Raw genomic sequence first — 19952 nt, forward strand, 5'->3', positions numbered from 1 at the left:
AATTTTACCTGAAACACATACATGCCGTCAATTTCCTTGATATTCAAAGTGGTTTAATTCAACTCCACAGCATGAACTAAATGAAACATGAACACTAAACTACACATTAAAAAGTTTTAATTTGAAGGCCCTAGGAGCCAAACACTGAAAAGCTACATTTTGACAGTCTTTTGACCAACATAAAAATCCACTTCAACAAAAGATCATCTTGTGCTTTGCCTTGATTGGTTTTTGACTAAACAATAACATTTTTACCTCATCTTTGTGTTTCTTCATCTTAAGGTTGACATTTTTGGCCGCCTCCTCCATCGCAATGACAGATTTGGCCTGGTTCACCAGCAGTCGACCTGCGTACACAGTAGACACACATGACTACAAGAAAGGTATTGTACAGGCAAACATATGACTGGATGAAGCACTCCTCACAAAGACCATATGGTATCTCCCGTGTCATATTAAGTGTTTCATACCACAAAGACACAATCAGCATTCATACATTGTATATTGCGCAGAAATAATCTGACACAACACAAAACAAATATGTGACTAAAACTTGAAATTCAGTGTTCGAGTATAATGTCACAGTTTCTCTAGGTCAAGAAAACAAGGAAAAGAATAAGGGCGAACTGAGGGTACTGGTTTTGCACTTGATGTTATTGAGACATTTTTTTATTTATTTATTTTTTATTTTATTTTTACAATCACAAGACTGTTGAAAGAAAATAGATAATTTTGCATGCAGATTGGTAAAAAAATTTCTGCAAAACTTTAAGTACATGTAGGCGTGTAATTTCATGACATAACATGTAGGTGTGTAATTTCATGACATAACCACATTGTTTGGGATTCGTACATGTTGAGTGTTCCTTTCTTCATTACGATGGTTTTTAATGTTTATAATATATCTTCTTACGTTTTTCTGATAAGAAAATAATCAAACTTCACAAATAACTTTTATCTGGCCCTGTAAAGTGGAAGAATCAATCAGAATTAATCAAAACGCGTCATCTGAAAATTGTTAACCTTCAGCTGAAATACAGTAATCAGAAACAAGGCAAGGTCCCTATCCAATACAGACTGAGAGCATTACCTGTTGAAAACCTGAACATTTATGTAATGACTATCAGACAAAATAAATTTCCCATTTTGAACAACATGCTTTACAATTTGAATTTCTAAGCCAAAAAATATGAATTAGAAATTATAACCAAGAACCTCCTCTATGGAGAGTTTCTATAAATTACACGCACAACTGTCCACAGCTGTTCTCATGTACTGTCGACTTACCAATGCCCTTCTGCCTATCCTCCAGCTCACTGTTGGTCAGAACAGCCTGGAATACCCGCTTCACATATTCCTCCATGATTGCCCGTGTGACTCGCTGACAACAGCAATGGACAAAGGATTAACAGGAAAACGAAGGATTATCCAAGGTAAATAGTGGTCAATACCAATAAACCATAAAAATAAATAAATAAAAGCCTGTGTATTTACACTTTATTAGTCACTGTTTTCATACTATATTGAAATTATTTCTAACTTTTGTTGAGTGAGTGAGTGAGTGAGTGAGTGCTTGGGGTTTAACGTCGTACTCAACAATTTTTCAGTCATATGACGACGAAGGAATCCTTAGAGTGCATGTACGTGTAATGTGCCTCCTTGTTGCAGGACGGATTTCCACCGCTCTTTTATCTAGTGCTGCTTCACTGAGACGACTTACCGAAGGCAAGTAAGCCGCCTGCCCGAGCCATTATACTGATACGGGTCAACCAGTCGTTGCACTATCCCCTTCATGCTGAACGCCAAGCGAGGAAGTTACAACTTCCTCTTTTAAAGTCTTAGGTGTGACTCGATCAAGGATTGATCCTGGATCTACCTGTCCCGAAGCGGACAACTTTTGTTGAGGATAAATTTTGAAATTACTACTTTCAAATGATTTTTGATTTTTTTTTGGTAACATCTGTTCAGAATCTCACCTCTGAAATCACCTCACTTGTAAGACCTTTTTCTGAAATTAACAAACACAGACATCAGAGGACATTAGAATGGAACCAAATATTCCTGTTTTGAGTTTGGTAAAGATGGTCTATGCCTGGCAAAATGACAGCTTGTACTTGAATGTGACACAGTCAAACAGAGAACAATAAACTACACTTGCATTCTAGGATGCGTGCCACTATACTCGCCACAACTGAGCAGTCGTAGTCAAATTAGCACCCGGACCCAGACAGTGACCTTTGAAGTTTGAGGTTGTATCACGGCCAATAAAACAGTAACATTTAAAAGAAACACTTTTTACCTGGCATATTTAGTTTCTCCTTCATTTTTACTATAAGTTGCTGTAATGGGGACACAATTTCCAACGTAATAATGTCATTGAAACAGATATTTAGTAAGCATGCTACTGATAGATTAAACCATAGGCTGTTCAGTGTAAATTAGCCTACAGCTCCTGTGAACTGGGTGATCTCTTTGCACTTCCGTTAACAAAACTGGCTTCCGTCTGAAACGCGACTGACTCATTTATATGTTATATAACATTCTAACAACATATGAGAAGTTGATATTCTGCTGCCACTTCCTGTGCTACAGTCATATCCATGTGGGAGTACAGTACATGTTCATATATGATGGCTAAAACTTGGAAGAAAAACCGCACAAAAACATATTATTACAACAGTGATTATACCATGCCACACACAGAATGTCACCAACCACAATACAATTCCTGCGTTTTGATTCATGTATGAATATTATGAATGAGTGAGTTCTCATGACAGAAGACTAACTCACCTTTCAGTTTCTTGACTATCCAGTCTGTTTTCCACATACCAGCCTTTAAACTGTGAATAAGTGAGTTCTCATTACAGAAGTCTAACTCACCTTTCAGTTTCTTGACTATCCGGTCTGTTTTCCACATACCAGCCTTTAAATTGTGAATAAGTGAGTTCTCATGACAGAAGTATAACTCACCTTTCAGTTTCTTGACTATCCAGTCTGTTTTCCACATACCAGCCTTTAAACTGTGAATAAGTGAGTTCTCATTACAGAAGTCTAACTCACCTTTCAGTTTCTTGACTATCCGGTCTGTTTTCCACATACCAGCCTTTAAATTGTGAATAAGTGAGTTCTCATGACAGAAGTATAACTCACCTTTCAGTTTCTTGACTATCCAGTCTGTTTTCCACATACCAGCCTTTAAATTGTGAATAAGTGAGTTCTCATTACAGAAGTCTAACTCACCTTTCAGTTTCTTGACTATCCAGTCTGTTTTCCACATACCAGCCTTTAAATTGTGAATAAGTGAGTTCTCATGACAGAAGTATAACTCACCTTTCAGTTTCTTGACTATCCAGTCTGTTTTCCACATACCAGCCTTTAAACTGTGAATAAGTGAGTTCTCATTACAGAAGTCTAAGTCACCTTTCAGTTTCTTGACTAGCCGATCTGTACTCCACATACCAGCCTTTAAAATGTGAATAAGCGAGTTCTCATGACAGAAGTATAACTCACCTTTCAGTTTCTTGACTATCCAGTCTGTTTTCCACATACCAGCCTTTAAACTGTGAATAAGTGAGTTCTCATTACAGAAGTCTAACTCACCTTTCAGTTTCTTGACTAGCCGATCTGTACTCCACATACCAGCCTTTAAACTGTGAATAAGTGAGTTCTCATGACAGAAGTCTAACTCACCTTTCAGTTTTTTAACTAGCCGGTCTGTTTTCCACATACCAGCCTTTAAACTGTGAATAAGTGAGTTCTCATGACAGAAGTATAACTCACCTTTCAGTTTCTTGACTATCCAGTCTGTTTTCCACATACCAGCCTTTAAATTGTGAATAAGTGAGTTCTCATGACAGAAGTATAACTCACCTTTCAGTTTCTTGACTATCCAGTCTGTTTTCCACATACCAGCCTTTAAACTGTGAATAAGTGAGTTCTCATTACAGAAGTATAACTCACCTTTCAGTTTCTTGACTATCCGGTCTGTTTTCCACATACCAGCCTTTAAACTGTGAATAAGTGAGTTCTCATTACAGAAGTCTAACTCACCTTTCAGTTTTTTAACTAGCCGGTCTGTTTTCCACATACCAGCCTTTAAAATGTGAATAAGTGAGTTCTCATGACAGAAGTATAACTCACCTTTCAGTATCTTGACTAGCCGATCTGTACTCCACATACCAGCCTTTAAAATGTGAATAAGCGAGTTCTCATGACAGAAGTATAACTCACCTTTCAGTTTCTTGACTATCCAGTCTGTTTTCCACATACCAGCCTTTAAACTGTGAATAAGTGAGTTCTCATTACAGAAGTATAACTCACCTTTCAGTTTCTTGACTATCCGGTCTGTTTTCCACATACCAGCCTTTAAACTGTGAATAAGTGAGTTCTCATTACAGAAGTCTAACTCACCTTTCAGTTTTTTAACTAGCCGGTCTGTTTTCCACATACCAGCCTTTAAAATGTGAATAAGTGAGTTCTCATGACAGAAGTATAACTCACCTTTCAGTATCTTGACTAGCCGATCTGTACTCCACATACCAGCCTTTAAAATGTGAATAAGCGAGTTCTCATGACAGAAGTCTAACTCACCTTTCAGTTCCCTGACTAGTCTCTGCCTGTACTCCACATACCAGCCTTTAGACTGATCCTCCAACACAGTTTGTAGAATGGGTAAGCACTTGTTCATCAGATCTGTCAAACACAATTCCCACCATAAGGAAATCATGTAAACAACCACCAAACACTGCACATTTCAGCAACCTTGACAGCTCTTGAATTTTAGACCCAATCACTCCAATACACTCTACAGGAGTATTCCGTTTATCATGTTTGTATCCGATTTTTAGATACTAAATGACACTGTTTATTCACTAAAATGATTCATGGTTTATGGCATTTTCAAGACTGTTCAATATACACATTGTATACAATGATGGTTATCTTTACATATATGTATAAAGGAAGTCATAGCAGCTTGCCATGTAGCTGACAATCTCTTGTAGTATGCCAAGGTATTTTTATCAATTCCTGAAATAAAACCACAGAATAAGTAGCAGCGGCTTGATTCAAATAACTGATATAAGTGTTCAATGGCTAGTTATCTTTTAATAAGACATAATGGAAATGTATCAGCAGACCACATGAGTTTTGACTTACCTTTATTAAATAGTCTCAGATCTATATCTTGTCCTTTGGGGGTCTGGTAGGAGTATGGAATTGGAGGTGGGCGTAAATCTGTTGTCTGGAAAAAGCAGTAAAATAGCAGACTGTAAATGCTGCATTCCAAGATCAGTGAAACTGAAAACCAATGCTTTCATTACCCATGCAAATGACAGACTAACTCTAAAAGTTTACCTGTTCCTAAGACTGTTGTTAAAGTCAACATAAAGTCAGCTGCTAAAGCTGAATTAATTAATAAAGTAGTATTCCACAAATGTTCTAAAAATACTTTCAAAATTCTACACAGCTTATTAACAAAACAAACAGCGAACAATCATCAGTACCTAACCACTTACTTGGTGACCCAATTTTCCATGTTATAGCTATCTATAATGATGTCACAAAACCTAGGAGCTCTCTCGTACCAGCAGTATAAACAATGTGACAATGAGAGAATACCAACAAAGACGTCTAATATCCATCCAAAGAGTATCACTTTTGTTCCCTGTTTAAGGACAGATGTTTATTTTAGTTTGTCCCTTGGTCAGGGTGATGTTCATGGACACAAACGTTGTGTTTTAGCGGATCTGCCTTCCATCGTCCTGCATCGGTAAGCATTTGGTCTGGCTGGCTGTACCGATATCAGGGAATTTACTGAACATAGCCGGACCTTCTGATTGACAACAGACACTTTCATGCTGATTTTGGGAAGATATTTTCATAATATATCTGGCACTGCTAAGGAAAAATAATGCAAAGTCAAAGTATTTGTCTTCAAGCAATGACTCTCCCGAGGCAGTTTTCTTGCCAGCTCATCCCGATAAGTTACTGCAGTATCCTGCCCAACATGTATGCATTGTGACACGGGCAGCCGTTCTCAGTTCCCTGCTTATAAATGTGTGGTTCAAAATGCATCAGATTAACACTTAAACTAACCACAAAATCCAATTTATTGCATCGATATCTGTATATCCAATATAAGAAACCACACTGACAATTGAGAGCAAACAGGTTTTTTGATGTGACCGTCAATTATCACGTGACTCTTTCAGCACTAGTGATTGGCCAAGGTCATAAGAACTTCTAAAACATGGCTACTTGGGCCGAATTGTTCGTCAGTGCCATATCCTCAAGGCTGAACTTCATCTTCTTGCCATTCAACACTTTGCAGAATTTTTTACATATTTTTCTGTGATATCATTTTTTGTATGTATATACAGGGTGTCCCAGAAGTCGCACACCATCCAGGTTGAAGTTGAATGCTTGAGCTACAGAGCGGTGTGTTGCCCCATTAATTCCAAACATAAAAACCAATTCAACTCTTTCTTGTACTGTTTGTTTATTAACCATAATTAACTCTAAAAGAGAGAAAAAAAAATTTCAAATCAGTATTAAATCTGAAACACAGAAAAAAAATGAAAATCAGGATGATGCACGACTTCTGGGATACCCTGTGTAGTGGCAGACTTTGTCTTGGCTTTTAGATATAGGGTAATAGTTTGTTACAATGTTAATGTACAGATGGAGAGATGAACAAACGTGACATTTTATCAATGACTGAGGCACGCTCTTAATGAAGCCTCAAATCACACAGATTTAATTCAGTTTGGCATTTCTGCAGATACTGCATGGACAAAGTTATTGCCTGCTGCAATGAAAACATATTTAACACAAACAAACAAACAAGCAGACAGACAAACCCTTTACAGGTGATAAATTCTTATGACAGTTGTTATTAAGCTTCAGACAAAATTTGATTGGCTTCGATCCAGCAAAATGAAATTTGGAGATCACTCACTACTATTATATGGAAATACTGAATGAATACTGCATACTGAATATATCCACTAAAGGCTAATCAAAGGTTCATGTCATTAAGATTCAAGATAATTTTAGTGAAGATCATTTCATAAGTTGTGGACATACTGTGCAGATAAGGTTAATGGTTGCTGACGAACAGCATAAAAACATTTTATCTTCTACAAAATAGGTGAGAGAAGACGTAACAAAGATAAAAACATACCTTGTGTTTTTCTTCTCTTAACATGACACACTTCTCCTTAACATAAGTACAAAATGTGTTGAACTCTCTCCTACAGTTGGGCTACAAAGAAAAGATTTTCAAACAACAACATTTTAACTGCTACTTTCTTCAATGTACAGCAAAATCACTTCTCACTTGGCTTAACATTAACAGCAGTTTGAATTTAATATGGAATATCACAGTTGTTACCCTGGATATTTATAGCTGAATTGCGGTAAATGTAACAGTTAGCATGCTATCCGTTCAGGCTTTCAAAAATAGCAGTTCAGCAAAAAGGAGGCCAAACTGACTTATAACTGAAATCCTGTTTACATCACAGCCTTAACTTATTCAGCAGAAACTCCTGCTACCCGTTTTCACATAGCCTTATACATGTCTATGTCTGTTCTCAATCAAACTGAAAAATACAACTTACGGTAATGTCCAGCTCTGCCACCAAATATCTCATGTGTTCTTCTCTGACATCACTAAGTATATTCCCAGAGGAAGTGGATGGCATCCCCACCAGTATGTCTGAAAATGTCACGACCAAACACTGATGATCACTGATACATATCTGAACCATTCAACACTCACACAATAACACAGAGCTGAGCAGAATATGACACATTCACATTAAGATCAAGCTCTCATCATTCATTTCAATCAGTATATATATTTATTTATGTACTTATTTCATTGGTGTTTTACCCCATACTCAAGAATATTTCACTTAGATGACGGCAGCCAAGATTATGGTGGGAGGAAACCGGGCAGAGCCCAGGGGAAACCCATAACCATCTGCAGGTTGCTGGTAAACCTTTCCATGTACGGCCGGAGAGGAAGCCAGCATGAGCTGGACTTGAGCTCAAAGGGACCACATCGGTGAGAGATAAGTACATACAGCACTGAAGACAATAGAAATTACAAATGAATGGCAAGCAGCTATATACAAAGCAGTAATTAGTTTACAGCAAATTCTCATTTATTTCAAGATAAACACTGATGAGTACACCTGCTCAATTTCAATGTCCAATTTAACACTTTGAAAACAGACAAAATGTCTGTTTGATCAGATGACTGTTAATACCCACCTAGCAGTTTCCAGAGGCCCTGGTACCAGCCTGTGAGGCCATTGGACAGGCTAAAGAAATGGGAGTAGAGGCGATTTCTGGCTGTGATGATGATCAGACGAAGAGCTAAAGCAGCATCCTGAGGGGTAAACAGAGACAGGCAACAATGAGACGTACAGGTAAGTGATTTCATTCACAATTTTACGTAAATTGACTATACTTGACTATGTGTGCAAAAAATATGTGTAAAAGTGATCAGTTGTTTTGTAAACAAAACGTTTATTCAAATGTCACCAGAGGTTCCTAGACTACAAGATGTTTGGCTTACTGCCCTCACTACCCAGGATTTGAAATCACCAGTGAACAAATGTACAATTAACTTATCATTTTATGCTGTGATTGTACAAGCCTTAAGACACACGATGGTGACAAAAGCTGTAATTGCCACTGCTTACAGAATGTGAGAACATAAAATCAATGAAAGCACCAATCTGTTAAATCAATAATGATAATATGCTCTGTGCTCGGTGTTGATATTGCATAATAAAATACAAGCTTTTAAGACTTTGTGAACAGCCCTCTTTCAATGAAACCACAGCTTTTCCCCTGGTAGTACTTACACTGAGCAGAGTGTCTCGTGCCCTCCGAGAACCCTTCTGCAGGAGCTGTGTCAGTCGCCAACGATGCACCTGTCCCTTAAAATGAATACTGTCCACTTCAAACTCCCTAAGAAACATAAAAGAAAACTCCTTGGCAACATCAAACATGTGATGTTAGTGATGCCCAAGCCATGACTTTACACGTACATGTACATATAGTAACTTCCACATTTTAATACAGATCTCAAAATGAGCAGTTCATTCCTCATATGATATTTATCCCCCAATATGATGTGAATGTATACGAATTACAGTTCACTTGGCAATCATATGGCACAAATCCTACACAGATTTCTTGCCCATCAACCACTGGTTTGTCATAACAAAACATTAGAGCATTGCTTTATCCCTTTCCAACTCTCAGCTGTACTGTGACCTATCACAAAGAGATGTATACTCCTCATATCTTGTGTAAGGTCAAAGGTTATCAATCACCAACCACACAGTGGCTTGTACTCCCCATATCCACATTAAGTCACCCTGGGACGAGAGGTTATAAATAGAAAGAAGGAAACATATAGGTACCCTGTGTCCCAAAAGGTGACCAATCAGAAATAAGCACAGCTACCCTGTATTCTAGATGGTGACCAATCAAAAAGGGGCGTATTTACCCTGTCCCAGATGAAGATGAAACAGAAAAAGGCATAGTTACCCAGTGTCCCAGATGGTGAGCAGCTGTTTGTCAACCAGCCTCTTCTGGTTCCCTGACTCGTCTTTACTCACTTCCTCCAGCTCATCAAATGTAGGGGCCACAAATAGGTCTTTGAAGCTTACCTGCTATCAAAAATGAACAGACATCTTATAAATGACAAGATGTGCATTCATACATTGCAATTGTGGAGTTTTTTCATCAGACGAATGCTTCATTCTAACAGCATTTCTTCTGAATGTGGAAAGATTTCTGGTAACTACCACTAGGTATTGAAAATTGTCGCGGTACCTACTGGCAAGTCTGATTCCTTGTGAAATTGGCAAGTACTGATGCCTTGTGAAACATTTTGGAGGAACATCCCTATCTTTAATTTCTTTTTGTATCTTTTTATACGTGTAACTAGCACATGAGGTCTCCAATAAAAGCATACATGTACAATTCAGATAATTAAGTAGTTTCTTGTGAAGTTTAACATAATTCTGTGGTATACATTCAATTACATTAAAAACTGGACTCATAACACACGCAGAATAGATTAAATAAATGATGAAGGTTATGGCCTAACACAATATTTCAGCCACATGCAGGTGACATATTAAATGAATATGGACACACATGCACACAAGATGCTGACAGACGTCCTACCGTTTTAGAAGATGAATCTCCCTCCCCAGCCTCTGTGGACACACCTTCTGTTACTGATCGGGCAAGATAATGGGGAATGTCTTCCAGTGATACAGCATTTTCTCAGCCAACTGAACAAAAATGAAGCATAGATTTATTTGATTTATTTTAAATGCCATCCCAGTACTGAAGAACAGATCTCTCTTTATGAACTGAGCTAACTGGCGTGCCAACAGAAGACCACATCTTCTACCAACATAGCATGCAACTCTGGATACCACACATGGGAAGATTCATCAGTAACTCGCCAAAGGTTGTTATACAACTTGGCTCTTCTAATCATAAAACTTACACTGACATAGCTTGAAAAAATTCCCTTATTACATGCTGTGATAATGTAGTTGATGCAGTTGATTTTGCAGATGTGTTAGAATTGAACATATGTCAAATATCTACAACTGAGTATGAAAGAAAATGGTTTAACATTTGGTTCATCCCCCAAGCAATAGCCCACCTGTTTAATGCCCTCCATGACCTTCCCCATCTCGGGATCCACACTGGCAGGATCAAATACAAACAGTAAGGCTTCCTTAACAGGTTCCACCTGAAACAAAACACCAGTGAAGTCATAATTCTGTGTACAAACACTAAAATAAGACAATCATGCATGAGGAATTTGTAGAATATGAAGAAAATTACCTCAGCAACATTTGATATGACCGAATGCGATGACAAGGTACTGGGATGGTCCGGCCACCAGGCAAGACGTAGAGCAAACATGGCATACATGTATCTACAGCTCATATGTTGGATATAGTAGCTATAATCTGTTTAGTTTGTGTAAATACTAATAGTCACTCTTTTTAACAATGTTTTCATATGTTCAGACATCAGAGGGTGGGGGATATTTGAAATTTGTCTGAAAAATTGAAGTGTCTAGAAGCTAAGAAGAATGACTATCACTAGCCAAATACCCGGCAATATCTGCAATCGGCTGGAGATGAACTGCAACATTATTGTTTGCTTAACTCACTAACTTAGGTACAGTCCATTCAAGGCAACCATATATCAACCTGTCTATACAGAAATCATAAAAGATATTAATAACATGAAGGATATAATTAGTTTTAAATTTTACCTCATAAATGATGGCTGTGGTGGTCTCGGCCTCTGGTGTCGTCTCACTGGCCTCTTTACCAGTGGTCTTTTCGCCCACATCAGCCACCTCGAGGACCACATTGTTGTGTGTCACAGTAGGGATGTGAGCAGGAGAGGCATTGGGTGAAATGTCTGGTGAGACTTCGGGTGTACCTCCAGGGTCCTCCCCAAGTGGCAACTCAACCACGCCTTCCTCTGCTTCCATCATATTTGATCACTCACTGTACTCTCAAAGCTGAAATGGACACAAGAACAAGGCTTCAAAAACATACAGTGACACTGCTTGGATTTCACTTTTCGCGTGTCTTCATTAAACTTTGACATTCTACACAAAGAGGTCAAAACAAAGCTCACTTCAGTTGTGTCCACAACTGTCTAAATGCCTAATATCAGGTAATCCACTGTCACTGAGAACTCTCCGTCCAAGCCATACTTAAACCAATCTTTGATCAGCTGTTGGGGTTTACAGGGAAATGATTTAATCCAGAAAGTAGCAGCTGCTATTTGGATATGCTTACTTATAAGTGTATTGTAATCAAGATGACAACAGGAGATGACATTCAATATCATCTTCAAATTCAAAAGAAGGAAGCTCCAGCACTGATGCAGGAAGAGTATGAAGCTTTAGTGCAGTCTCTGTCCGCTGAATTAGTAATCATTCAAAAGGCTGAAATTAGTTCATTTGTATTTTAAAATTTTTGATTAGACCTGCACATTTAAACCTATATGAGCAGCTTTGTACGTTGACATATGTGACATAATAAGACACAGTTTCTCTTTTCCATGAGTATTTCGGCTATCAGTTCTACTAACTGAACGAGGTCTATAGCACTTTATGTTTTTAATGTCTATCCCACTGAAATCAATAACAATGTGTCTCACACAAGACATCATAATTCAAATATTCCAGCAATAGGCACGCGTTGTCACTTACAATTGCACACAGTTTGCAGCTATAATTTGTTAGCAGTACAGGCTGCCTGCATGCACCCAGGTGAAGTAAAAGTCTAGCTGCTCCACAGCCTATCTTAGAAGCTGCTAAACTGTAACTTGATCAACTCTGTATGTTCAGCGGCTGTCAGCATAACAGAGCTGAGTTTTCTTGCCTGCCTCACTCAGTCATCATCACTCATCTGCCTGGTTAGTTCAGCACATTCGCTACACCAGACAGCCCCAGAAAGCAGACTGCAATGACATGCAGGTGCGGGAAAAAATTATGCATAGTTATTATTACTAACCACATCGGCCAGAGAGAAGAAAGCAGTTCACTAACACAGAAATTTGGTCAGCGTCGAATACAGAAATAACTGTAACTCTGCATGACGCTTAAATGCTCAGTGTGATTTTTCTTCCTACGCTGTGCTTGTTGATGTTGTTGCAGTAATACATTTTCGCTGTAAAAACCTTGACTGCCTAAAGAGACGAAAATTAATTTAACTATTATACAAAAGAGATGAAATAAAATTGCCACATCCAGTTTCTGTTTAATAGTATACACTCTTAAAAGACTGATGCGCCAGAAAATCTTTAAAGTAACTAATATTCGCCTTCCAAAAATTATGTTCTACACCATTTTTTTGTGTGCCGGTATAACCGGACCAGCCATGGGGACATTGAAGGATCTGTGCCGCAGGCTAATCGAAATAACGTGAATTCTCGCGAAAAGGGCATGTGATGGGCCTCTTAAACGTTATCACGTAAGTGTAGCAGGACGTGTTATATGTTGCCAGTCTGAAGTTGAAAGAAATCACCTTCATCCTTAAGCAAGGATTCCCATTTTGGCAGAATAAACCCTTCAGTTTGACATTTTACTCTATCACTCACATGGCATGTCATTATTTGTGGTGAACTGTATTCGGAAATGAGAATTTTATTGTGATAATTATTATCATGCGTATACAACAACAACGAATACAATGAGACATGCATAAAGTTGAAGGCAATCCGGGTTATAAAATAAAAATTGCTGTTGTAAGTACAAGGTTGATGCAATTATTAGTCAATGAGACTGTTCTCAGAAGCTCATTCTGAAAAAGCTGCGTCCTCTGCGAGTTGACATCACGTCACGTCACTATGTAACGTATTGCGGAATGTTGGCCTAACTGTATCGAGCAGCACGAAGGGTTGGGAGAGTTACGGGGAATAACTGCTTCTAATGTGTCAGATCGCCCCATTTACGGCATCTTCACACGCGCATTAAGTCTTCCCTTAAGTGAATTGATGTCAGTGGAGTGGTACCCACAATCAACTAACCCATTGCGTCTCGCCGAACCAAACTGATCGATGACAACATCACAAATTCACAAAGTAAATACATTTTCAGACACTACACACACTATGCTGTAAACCATCTCTATCTATTTTGATCACTTGCGAGAACAAACGAGACTGAAGCGCCATCCTGACGACAAGTGAACCAGTCAAATAGACGACTAGACTTGCCTAGTGTTACTATAATGATTGCCATAGGTATTGTCTCCCTTGAACCACCTTAGTTTGTTTCTGAGCTCACGTTGATGGCGTAACTTGTATGTACGACTCTCAGAACGAGATGGCCACAGCCCGTGTAGTGTCCAAAAGTGTATTTATTTGTGAATTTATGCAGTTGTCATCTCTCCAAAGGCTGCTACCTTTGTTTCTGACAATTGTGAATTACGAACTCTTTAATGAAATGATGACACTATGCCGTTTTTACGGCAACCTCAACTTTACAAATCCCTTTACCTACATGAAATCCAATCACATCTTCACCACGTACTACATTACATGGAGTTGATAGCTGGCATTTAACATTTCCACCTACCCCTCATGCCATCTGTCACTTAAAAATAAGATAGATAAATCTCACCTTTCATTGATGTTGTCCGTCACCAACTAATATATCTTTTTGGTACAATGCAAGTTATATTATGCCACTTTTTTTCCAATTTTTTTACTGCACTTTTGATTCCATTTTGTGCAGTCGGAAGTGTGTGAAGATCTCACACTTTCAGATTCATTAGTTAACTTCTTTTTGTGTTTTTGAAGGAGCTCCCGTGATAATTTTGACAAGTGACAGCAAAGTGGAAGCAAAATTAACAAGTCGATTTGCTCAGAATTTGAAAGCTTGGGATGTCTTGCACATTTCCGCCTAAACGCAGAAATAGCAATGGTTATAACATGGCAGCTTTTCTGGTACAACACTCAATTCCACTTTTGCGTAGACAGATCTGAAACAATTTTATTGGACAAAATTCGGCAGAATGCTTTGACAGTTCCAATGATGTGTTTGACTAATTACAAGATGGAATGATAGTGGTATTAACAAATGGGGTCAATGAGAATTTGAAAAGCTTGTCTGTTTCCATTTCTGCCTTCATATTATTAAAATGGTAGATTGGAGAAGAGTGTGAGTAGATCAGAGTTCATGTAAGATCTTGTAAAGTTGTAGTGTCTTCATCTTTAATGTTTTAGAATAACTGCATTCAGGTCATTAGCTGACAATGCCTGCCACATTAGATTTGTTTAATTACCGAGCTAACGAAAATTACCCAGTGTTGGAGGTCAAATGTAGTCCATGCCAGCAGTAACAGTGTGTGATCTCTGACTCTGGTTTGTTTTTGTTTAGTGAGTTTTTATCTATCTGAATCCTGTTTAGGTGGAGATCAGCTTGTAGAACAATAAGACACAAGGCGTCCACTTGTTGATATATCCAGGTCCATGCATCTTGTCGCACTAAAAAAAACACAGTTTGGGACATTCAACCTCCCATGGTCATGAGAAATTTGCCTGGACAGATCACAGAATACATTTTTAATGTGCCCAATCGGAGTTTGAGGGGTCTTGCAAGTTCACGCAGATAGTGGCAATACAGGTGGAAGCTCTCGCAAACTAACAGTGATAAGACGTATGGTAGTTGATAAATTGAGTACACTTCTGTCTGTCGACTCGACGGCGCCATTGCACCTAACGTAAAGTCACATCTCTTGCTAATATCTATGTGAACTCATGATTTAGCTTGTTCTTGCCAGTAGTTATGTCTTCCCGAGTATGATATAGTGTCATAATTCCGGTTTGTTTGCATACATGGATACAGTGTACATGGAATTCAGTTGAAGTTTTAATTGGTTTCAGCAATGGCGGACGCAAGCACCAAGCCGGTGGTAGAGGAGGTTTCCGTGGGGGATTTGGCTCCGGTGACCGGGGTAGGGGACGCGGCCGTGGGCGGGGCCGTGGCAGAGGAAGGGGGCGTGGACGAGGCTCAAAAGAAGAAAAGGAATGGATACCTGTAACAAAACTTGGCAGGACTGGTGAAGGATAACAAGATTAAGTCTTTGGAAGAGATCTACCTGTATTCATTACCAATCAAGGTGGGTTTGTGTTTAACGTAAGTCTACAGCTTATTGGATACTAAAGTAACAGGTGTGTATAGTAAAGTCGGTTTTGACACTTTTGTTTTGGTCTGATTTTTATGTTGGGCATTTTGTTGGTTTTCTGATATAATAAATTCAGTTTCTGTAGGTTTGGCTGGAGATCAACTAAAGAGTTTTGTCAGCTATCTATGAAGGAAGTTGAAGTTTTCACCCATCAGGTTGACCATCATCGTATAATTGAAATTCTAGGGAGTACAATGTATACACAGTGGGAGAGATTAATGTTTTGCCATGAAGAAAATTTGAGTTACATGTTAGGTCCAGATCAGATGTAACGTGTAGAAATGTTTTTGACTAGGCTGTGAGAAGCATGTACCTGCATGGGTTGTATACCTGCATGGATTGTTGTATCTTACAGGAGAGTGAAATCATTGATTTCTTTTTGGGAGCTACTCTGAAGGATGAGGTTCTGAAGATCATGCCTGTTCAGAAGCAGACCAGAGCCGGTCAGAGAACAAGGTTTAAGGTTTGTGCTGTTATTTCACTAAGCGGTTGTGTCAAGGGCGATCTCCATATTGACATGTAGGTGTATATAGCAGTAGAAAGTTTCCCTACACTTTTTCTTTTAATTTTTGGGACAACTGATCTGCTCATTTTAGCCAGTACATATGTAATTGTATCAGGAATATTGAACTTCTTATTTCTCAGATGATTAGACATCTAATGAACAACATACTTGTATCTACTTTTTCCAAAAGGCTGGTCAAGAAATGTAATATTCTACTTTCAACACTACATCTGTCCCAGAAGTTAGAAGAAATAGGGTATGTACTATATCCTCTTGCATTTAGGTTTTAAAAATTCTTTGTTGGATGTAACCCAACTCTGTTCAGTAAAATAGGGTTGGTTGGCTGAGAAATATTCCGTCAACAACAAAAATTTTGTAGACCCAGGGCCGATGGCTTCCTGTGATGGTTGTGGGTTTTCCCCGGGCTATACCCGGATTTCCTCCCACCATAACGACCAGATGTCGTATAAGTGAAATATTCCTGAGTACGGAATAAATAGAATAGGGCTTTTTTTTGTTTAAGGCCTGTGAGGCCACCCCCAACAAACATATTTTTGATGATGCCATTTTTCACTTGTCATCGATGTAAAATATTAATTAATCTGCATTTCTGAAATACACCACTGCATAAGTTCCTAGACCACTACATAAGTTCATATTCACAGTGATATGTTACAGCAGATCATTTGACCATCTGCAAGTTTAACGGTCACTCATGATTTGCCATGTTGAATTTTTTTCTGTGTGATTTGGAAGTGGCTAGACAAGGGAGGTAACTGAAATGTTCAGTAAAGCAGTAAGAAGTCTGTGACGATTGTAGCTTTCTGTCACTCAGTTACTGATGACCACAATAGCAAACACTTGTCACAGTGGGTGTTTATATTAATATAGCCTTTCCTTTCATTAATCCACAGGCATTTGTAGCTATTGGAGACTACAATGGACATGTTGGTCTGGGTGTAAAGTGCTCCAAGGAAGTAGCAACAGCTATCCGGGGTGCGATCATACTGGCCAAGCTGTCTGTCATTCCAGTCAGACGAGGCTACTGGGGAAACAAGATCGGCAAGCCCCACACGGTGCCCACCAAGGTAAAGACAGTTCTGTTCAAATAAGGCAGAAATGAGCTGATCTTTGTGCAGAGGTTAAATCTACCATGAAGGGTTTATTGTTACAAGTTCAAAGTAAGACCAGAGTATTACAGATTGTTACAGTTTTATGATGAAGATAATAGAAGAGCCTTAAGTCCATTTCAATATAGTTATAGTTGCTGCTTTCAGTATACTTATTCATATTTGCAGCTTAGATTATACATCGGAGTAAAAGCAGTACAAAGTAATTTTTTAAATGGTGAATCAAGAATGATTAAAACTTTACAATTAATGTTTCAGTAGCTAGAGTTGGATTATTGTTGTATCTTTGAGTCAAGTTACAAAAAAATGTATGGCTACACACAGTGCGCTGAGGTTTACTATATAACATTTGAGCTTTGAGTGCCCTGGTCCCCTGATTTTCCTTTGTGTCTTCAACATCGGTCAGATTTATCCTGTCTGAACGCTTGACTCCCCTCCTGTTTATTAGGTCACTGGTAAGTGTGGCAGTGTTCTTGTCCGTCTGATTCCGGCCCCCAGAGGTACTGGAATTGTCAGTGCTCCCGTTCCCAAGAAGCTGTTGACGATGGCTGGTATAGAGGATTGCTACACATCCGCTCGTGGACAGACGGCTACCCTGGGCAACTTTGGTAAGAGTACTTTCCTTTCTGATGTGATACATGTACTTGGGATTGAAGACTGATTTCGGAAAGCTATTATGAACTTGTCATAATTGGAAGTGCTATTTTGTATCTTATTTTAGGGCCTCATAAATTAAAACTTCAGACCATCTTGTCAAACTGTTTCTAAAACAAAAATCGAAGTTTTAAGGTTTGAAGTTTTGAAAGTCTCTTTGATGGCTTTGTAACTTCTGCCCCAATTTCACCAAGCACACCTAGATAAGTAAGCTTTTAACTATGGCAGTGTATGTTGTACTGATATGAAGTGCATTTGACATAGCTGTGTATGCTTCGTTGAAACTGACAGTCTAGGGCCAGCAAGATCTCGCTACCTGCACTATTTTGTATGTGTGTTGTTCACTCCCAACTCAATTCTACACTGGGTGCCTCCACCTAGAAACTGATGTCTGTCGCATAAATGAAATATTCCTGTCTGGCATTAACCAACAACTAAATAAAATAAATGTGATTAACTATGCTTAATTCTGAGGTTAAAATGGCCGTCTGCAAGAAGTACATTACTGCTTGATAAAATGATATGGTTTTATGTACTAGTGAGCTTACTTAACCATGGCTTGTGTTTTTGCAGCCAAGGCCACATATGCGGCCGTCTCCAAGTCGTATTCGTACCTGACCCCTGACCTGTGGAAGGAGACCATCTTCTCCAAATCCCCATACCAGGAGTTCACCGATTACCTGGCCAAAAATCACACCCGTGTACCAGTGAACCGACAGGAACAGAAGCAGTACTGAGCCGCATTGCTATGTGTGAATAGCCTCAGCAAATAAATCTCACACAGATCAACTTGATGCGTTGTTTGTGCATATTTTCATCAAACTAACATGAACCTATGGCCCTATTGGTTTATGGGAGGCGGGGAGAGTAGACATTTTGTCAGAAGATTGAATTGGAACTGGGTGCATTGCTTCACCATTACAAGTTACCGATCTGTGTTTCTTTCACAAAATTATGGTAGTTCGTGGCCTGTTCATAGTTCAGTTTTCCGCTATTCTATCTTGACGGTTCGTCAAACTGAATTTAAATACGGTACATGCTGCACCATGCGTTAACGAGGTGTTTTGGTCTGTTTACTCTGATGCGTAATTCGACACAGCTATTATTCTCACGGCTCAAATCAGTGTGGAACTTGGATTTGCCAATGTAATACTTGCAAAATTCTTGTTGAACATGTAGTTATAACCGTTTCCCAGTTTAAGGCAATATAAAATTTCCTCTTAAAGGTTGCTCCCATATCTGTGCACACATGGGTCATTGTACAATGGCTTCGTCTGCAAGCTCTCTTCATCTTGACCTCAGTGTAAATGAGACCCCTGCTATAGGTTTCGTACAGGATTATTTTGGACATTGCCAACTTGGTCAAATGAAGATTGGGTCTGTTATGCGTCTGTGCTTCCATCAGTCGAGGTTTCTTAACCCATAAATCGAAGAGAATGTGCTCGTGAGGTACGGAGAGCTATCCAGTTTGAAAGCAGTTCCATGCTTTGTGTGTTCTTCAACTTTGTCCTAGTTGCGTTAATGCAAGTAAATACTTGTATCGGAAAGGGTTGACATCATGAATTAGAATGCGAATTAATGAATATAATTTAATAGAAGCATTTGTCGTTGCGTGGGGGAAGCCTGTAAATAGTATACCAGAACCTGTTTCTTCCATGATGGACCTCTGTTTTAAACATGTATAACGGTGCTGCATGCCAGGACTTCGATCATACACGGGCTCACATGTTGCCGGTGGCCATATCAAACTACCAAAAGAGTTCTAAGTCCAGCTCATGCTGGCTTCCTCTCCGGCGGTACATGGGAAGGTCTGCCAACAACCTGGGGATGGTCTTGAGATACCCCCGGGCTCTGCCCCGGTTTCCTCCCATTGCAAACATTCTTGAATACGACCTA

The 19952-nt window shown here is 39.0% G+C and overlaps 2 protein-coding genes across 2 annotated transcripts in view; one reads left to right on the forward strand and one right to left on the reverse strand.

Annotated features, from left to right (window-relative positions):
- Positions 1-12405, reverse strand: part of LOC135469555 (uncharacterized) — a 65286-nt gene extending 52881 nt beyond the window's left edge. Inside the window, 15 exon segments of the mRNA XM_064748059.1 lie at positions 256-347; positions 1288-1381; positions 1977-2008; positions 4594-4695; positions 5161-5245; positions 7187-7267; positions 7623-7720; positions 8281-8398; positions 8880-8985; positions 9571-9695; positions 10216-10274; positions 10277-10325; positions 10709-10798; positions 11333-11587; positions 12287-12405. Coding sequence (XP_064604129.1) covers positions 256-347; positions 1288-1381; positions 1977-2008; positions 4594-4695; positions 5161-5245; positions 7187-7267; positions 7623-7720; positions 8281-8398; positions 8880-8985; positions 9571-9695; positions 10216-10274; positions 10277-10325; positions 10709-10798; positions 11333-11560 — 1359 coding nt within the window. The 5' untranslated portion in view covers positions 11561-11587; positions 12287-12405.
- Positions 12406-15452: 3047 nt separating this feature from the next.
- LOC135474540 (small ribosomal subunit protein uS5-like) lies at positions 15453-18850 on the forward strand. Its single transcript, XM_064754185.1, is given in 7 exon segments — positions 15453-15492; positions 15495-15637; positions 15639-15701; positions 16123-16230; positions 17187-17360; positions 17851-18010; positions 18630-18850. Coding segments are annotated over 7 exon segments (837 nt in total). The 5' UTR covers positions 15453-15467; the 3' UTR covers positions 18794-18850.
- The last annotated feature ends 1102 nt before the right edge of the window (positions 18851-19952 follow it).

Source organism: Liolophura sinensis, chromosome 1 (assembly GCF_032854445.1).
Source record: "Liolophura sinensis isolate JHLJ2023 chromosome 1, CUHK_Ljap_v2, whole genome shotgun sequence".
In the NCBI taxonomy this organism is placed as follows: domain Eukaryota; kingdom Metazoa; phylum Mollusca; class Polyplacophora; order Chitonida; family Chitonidae; genus Liolophura; species Liolophura sinensis.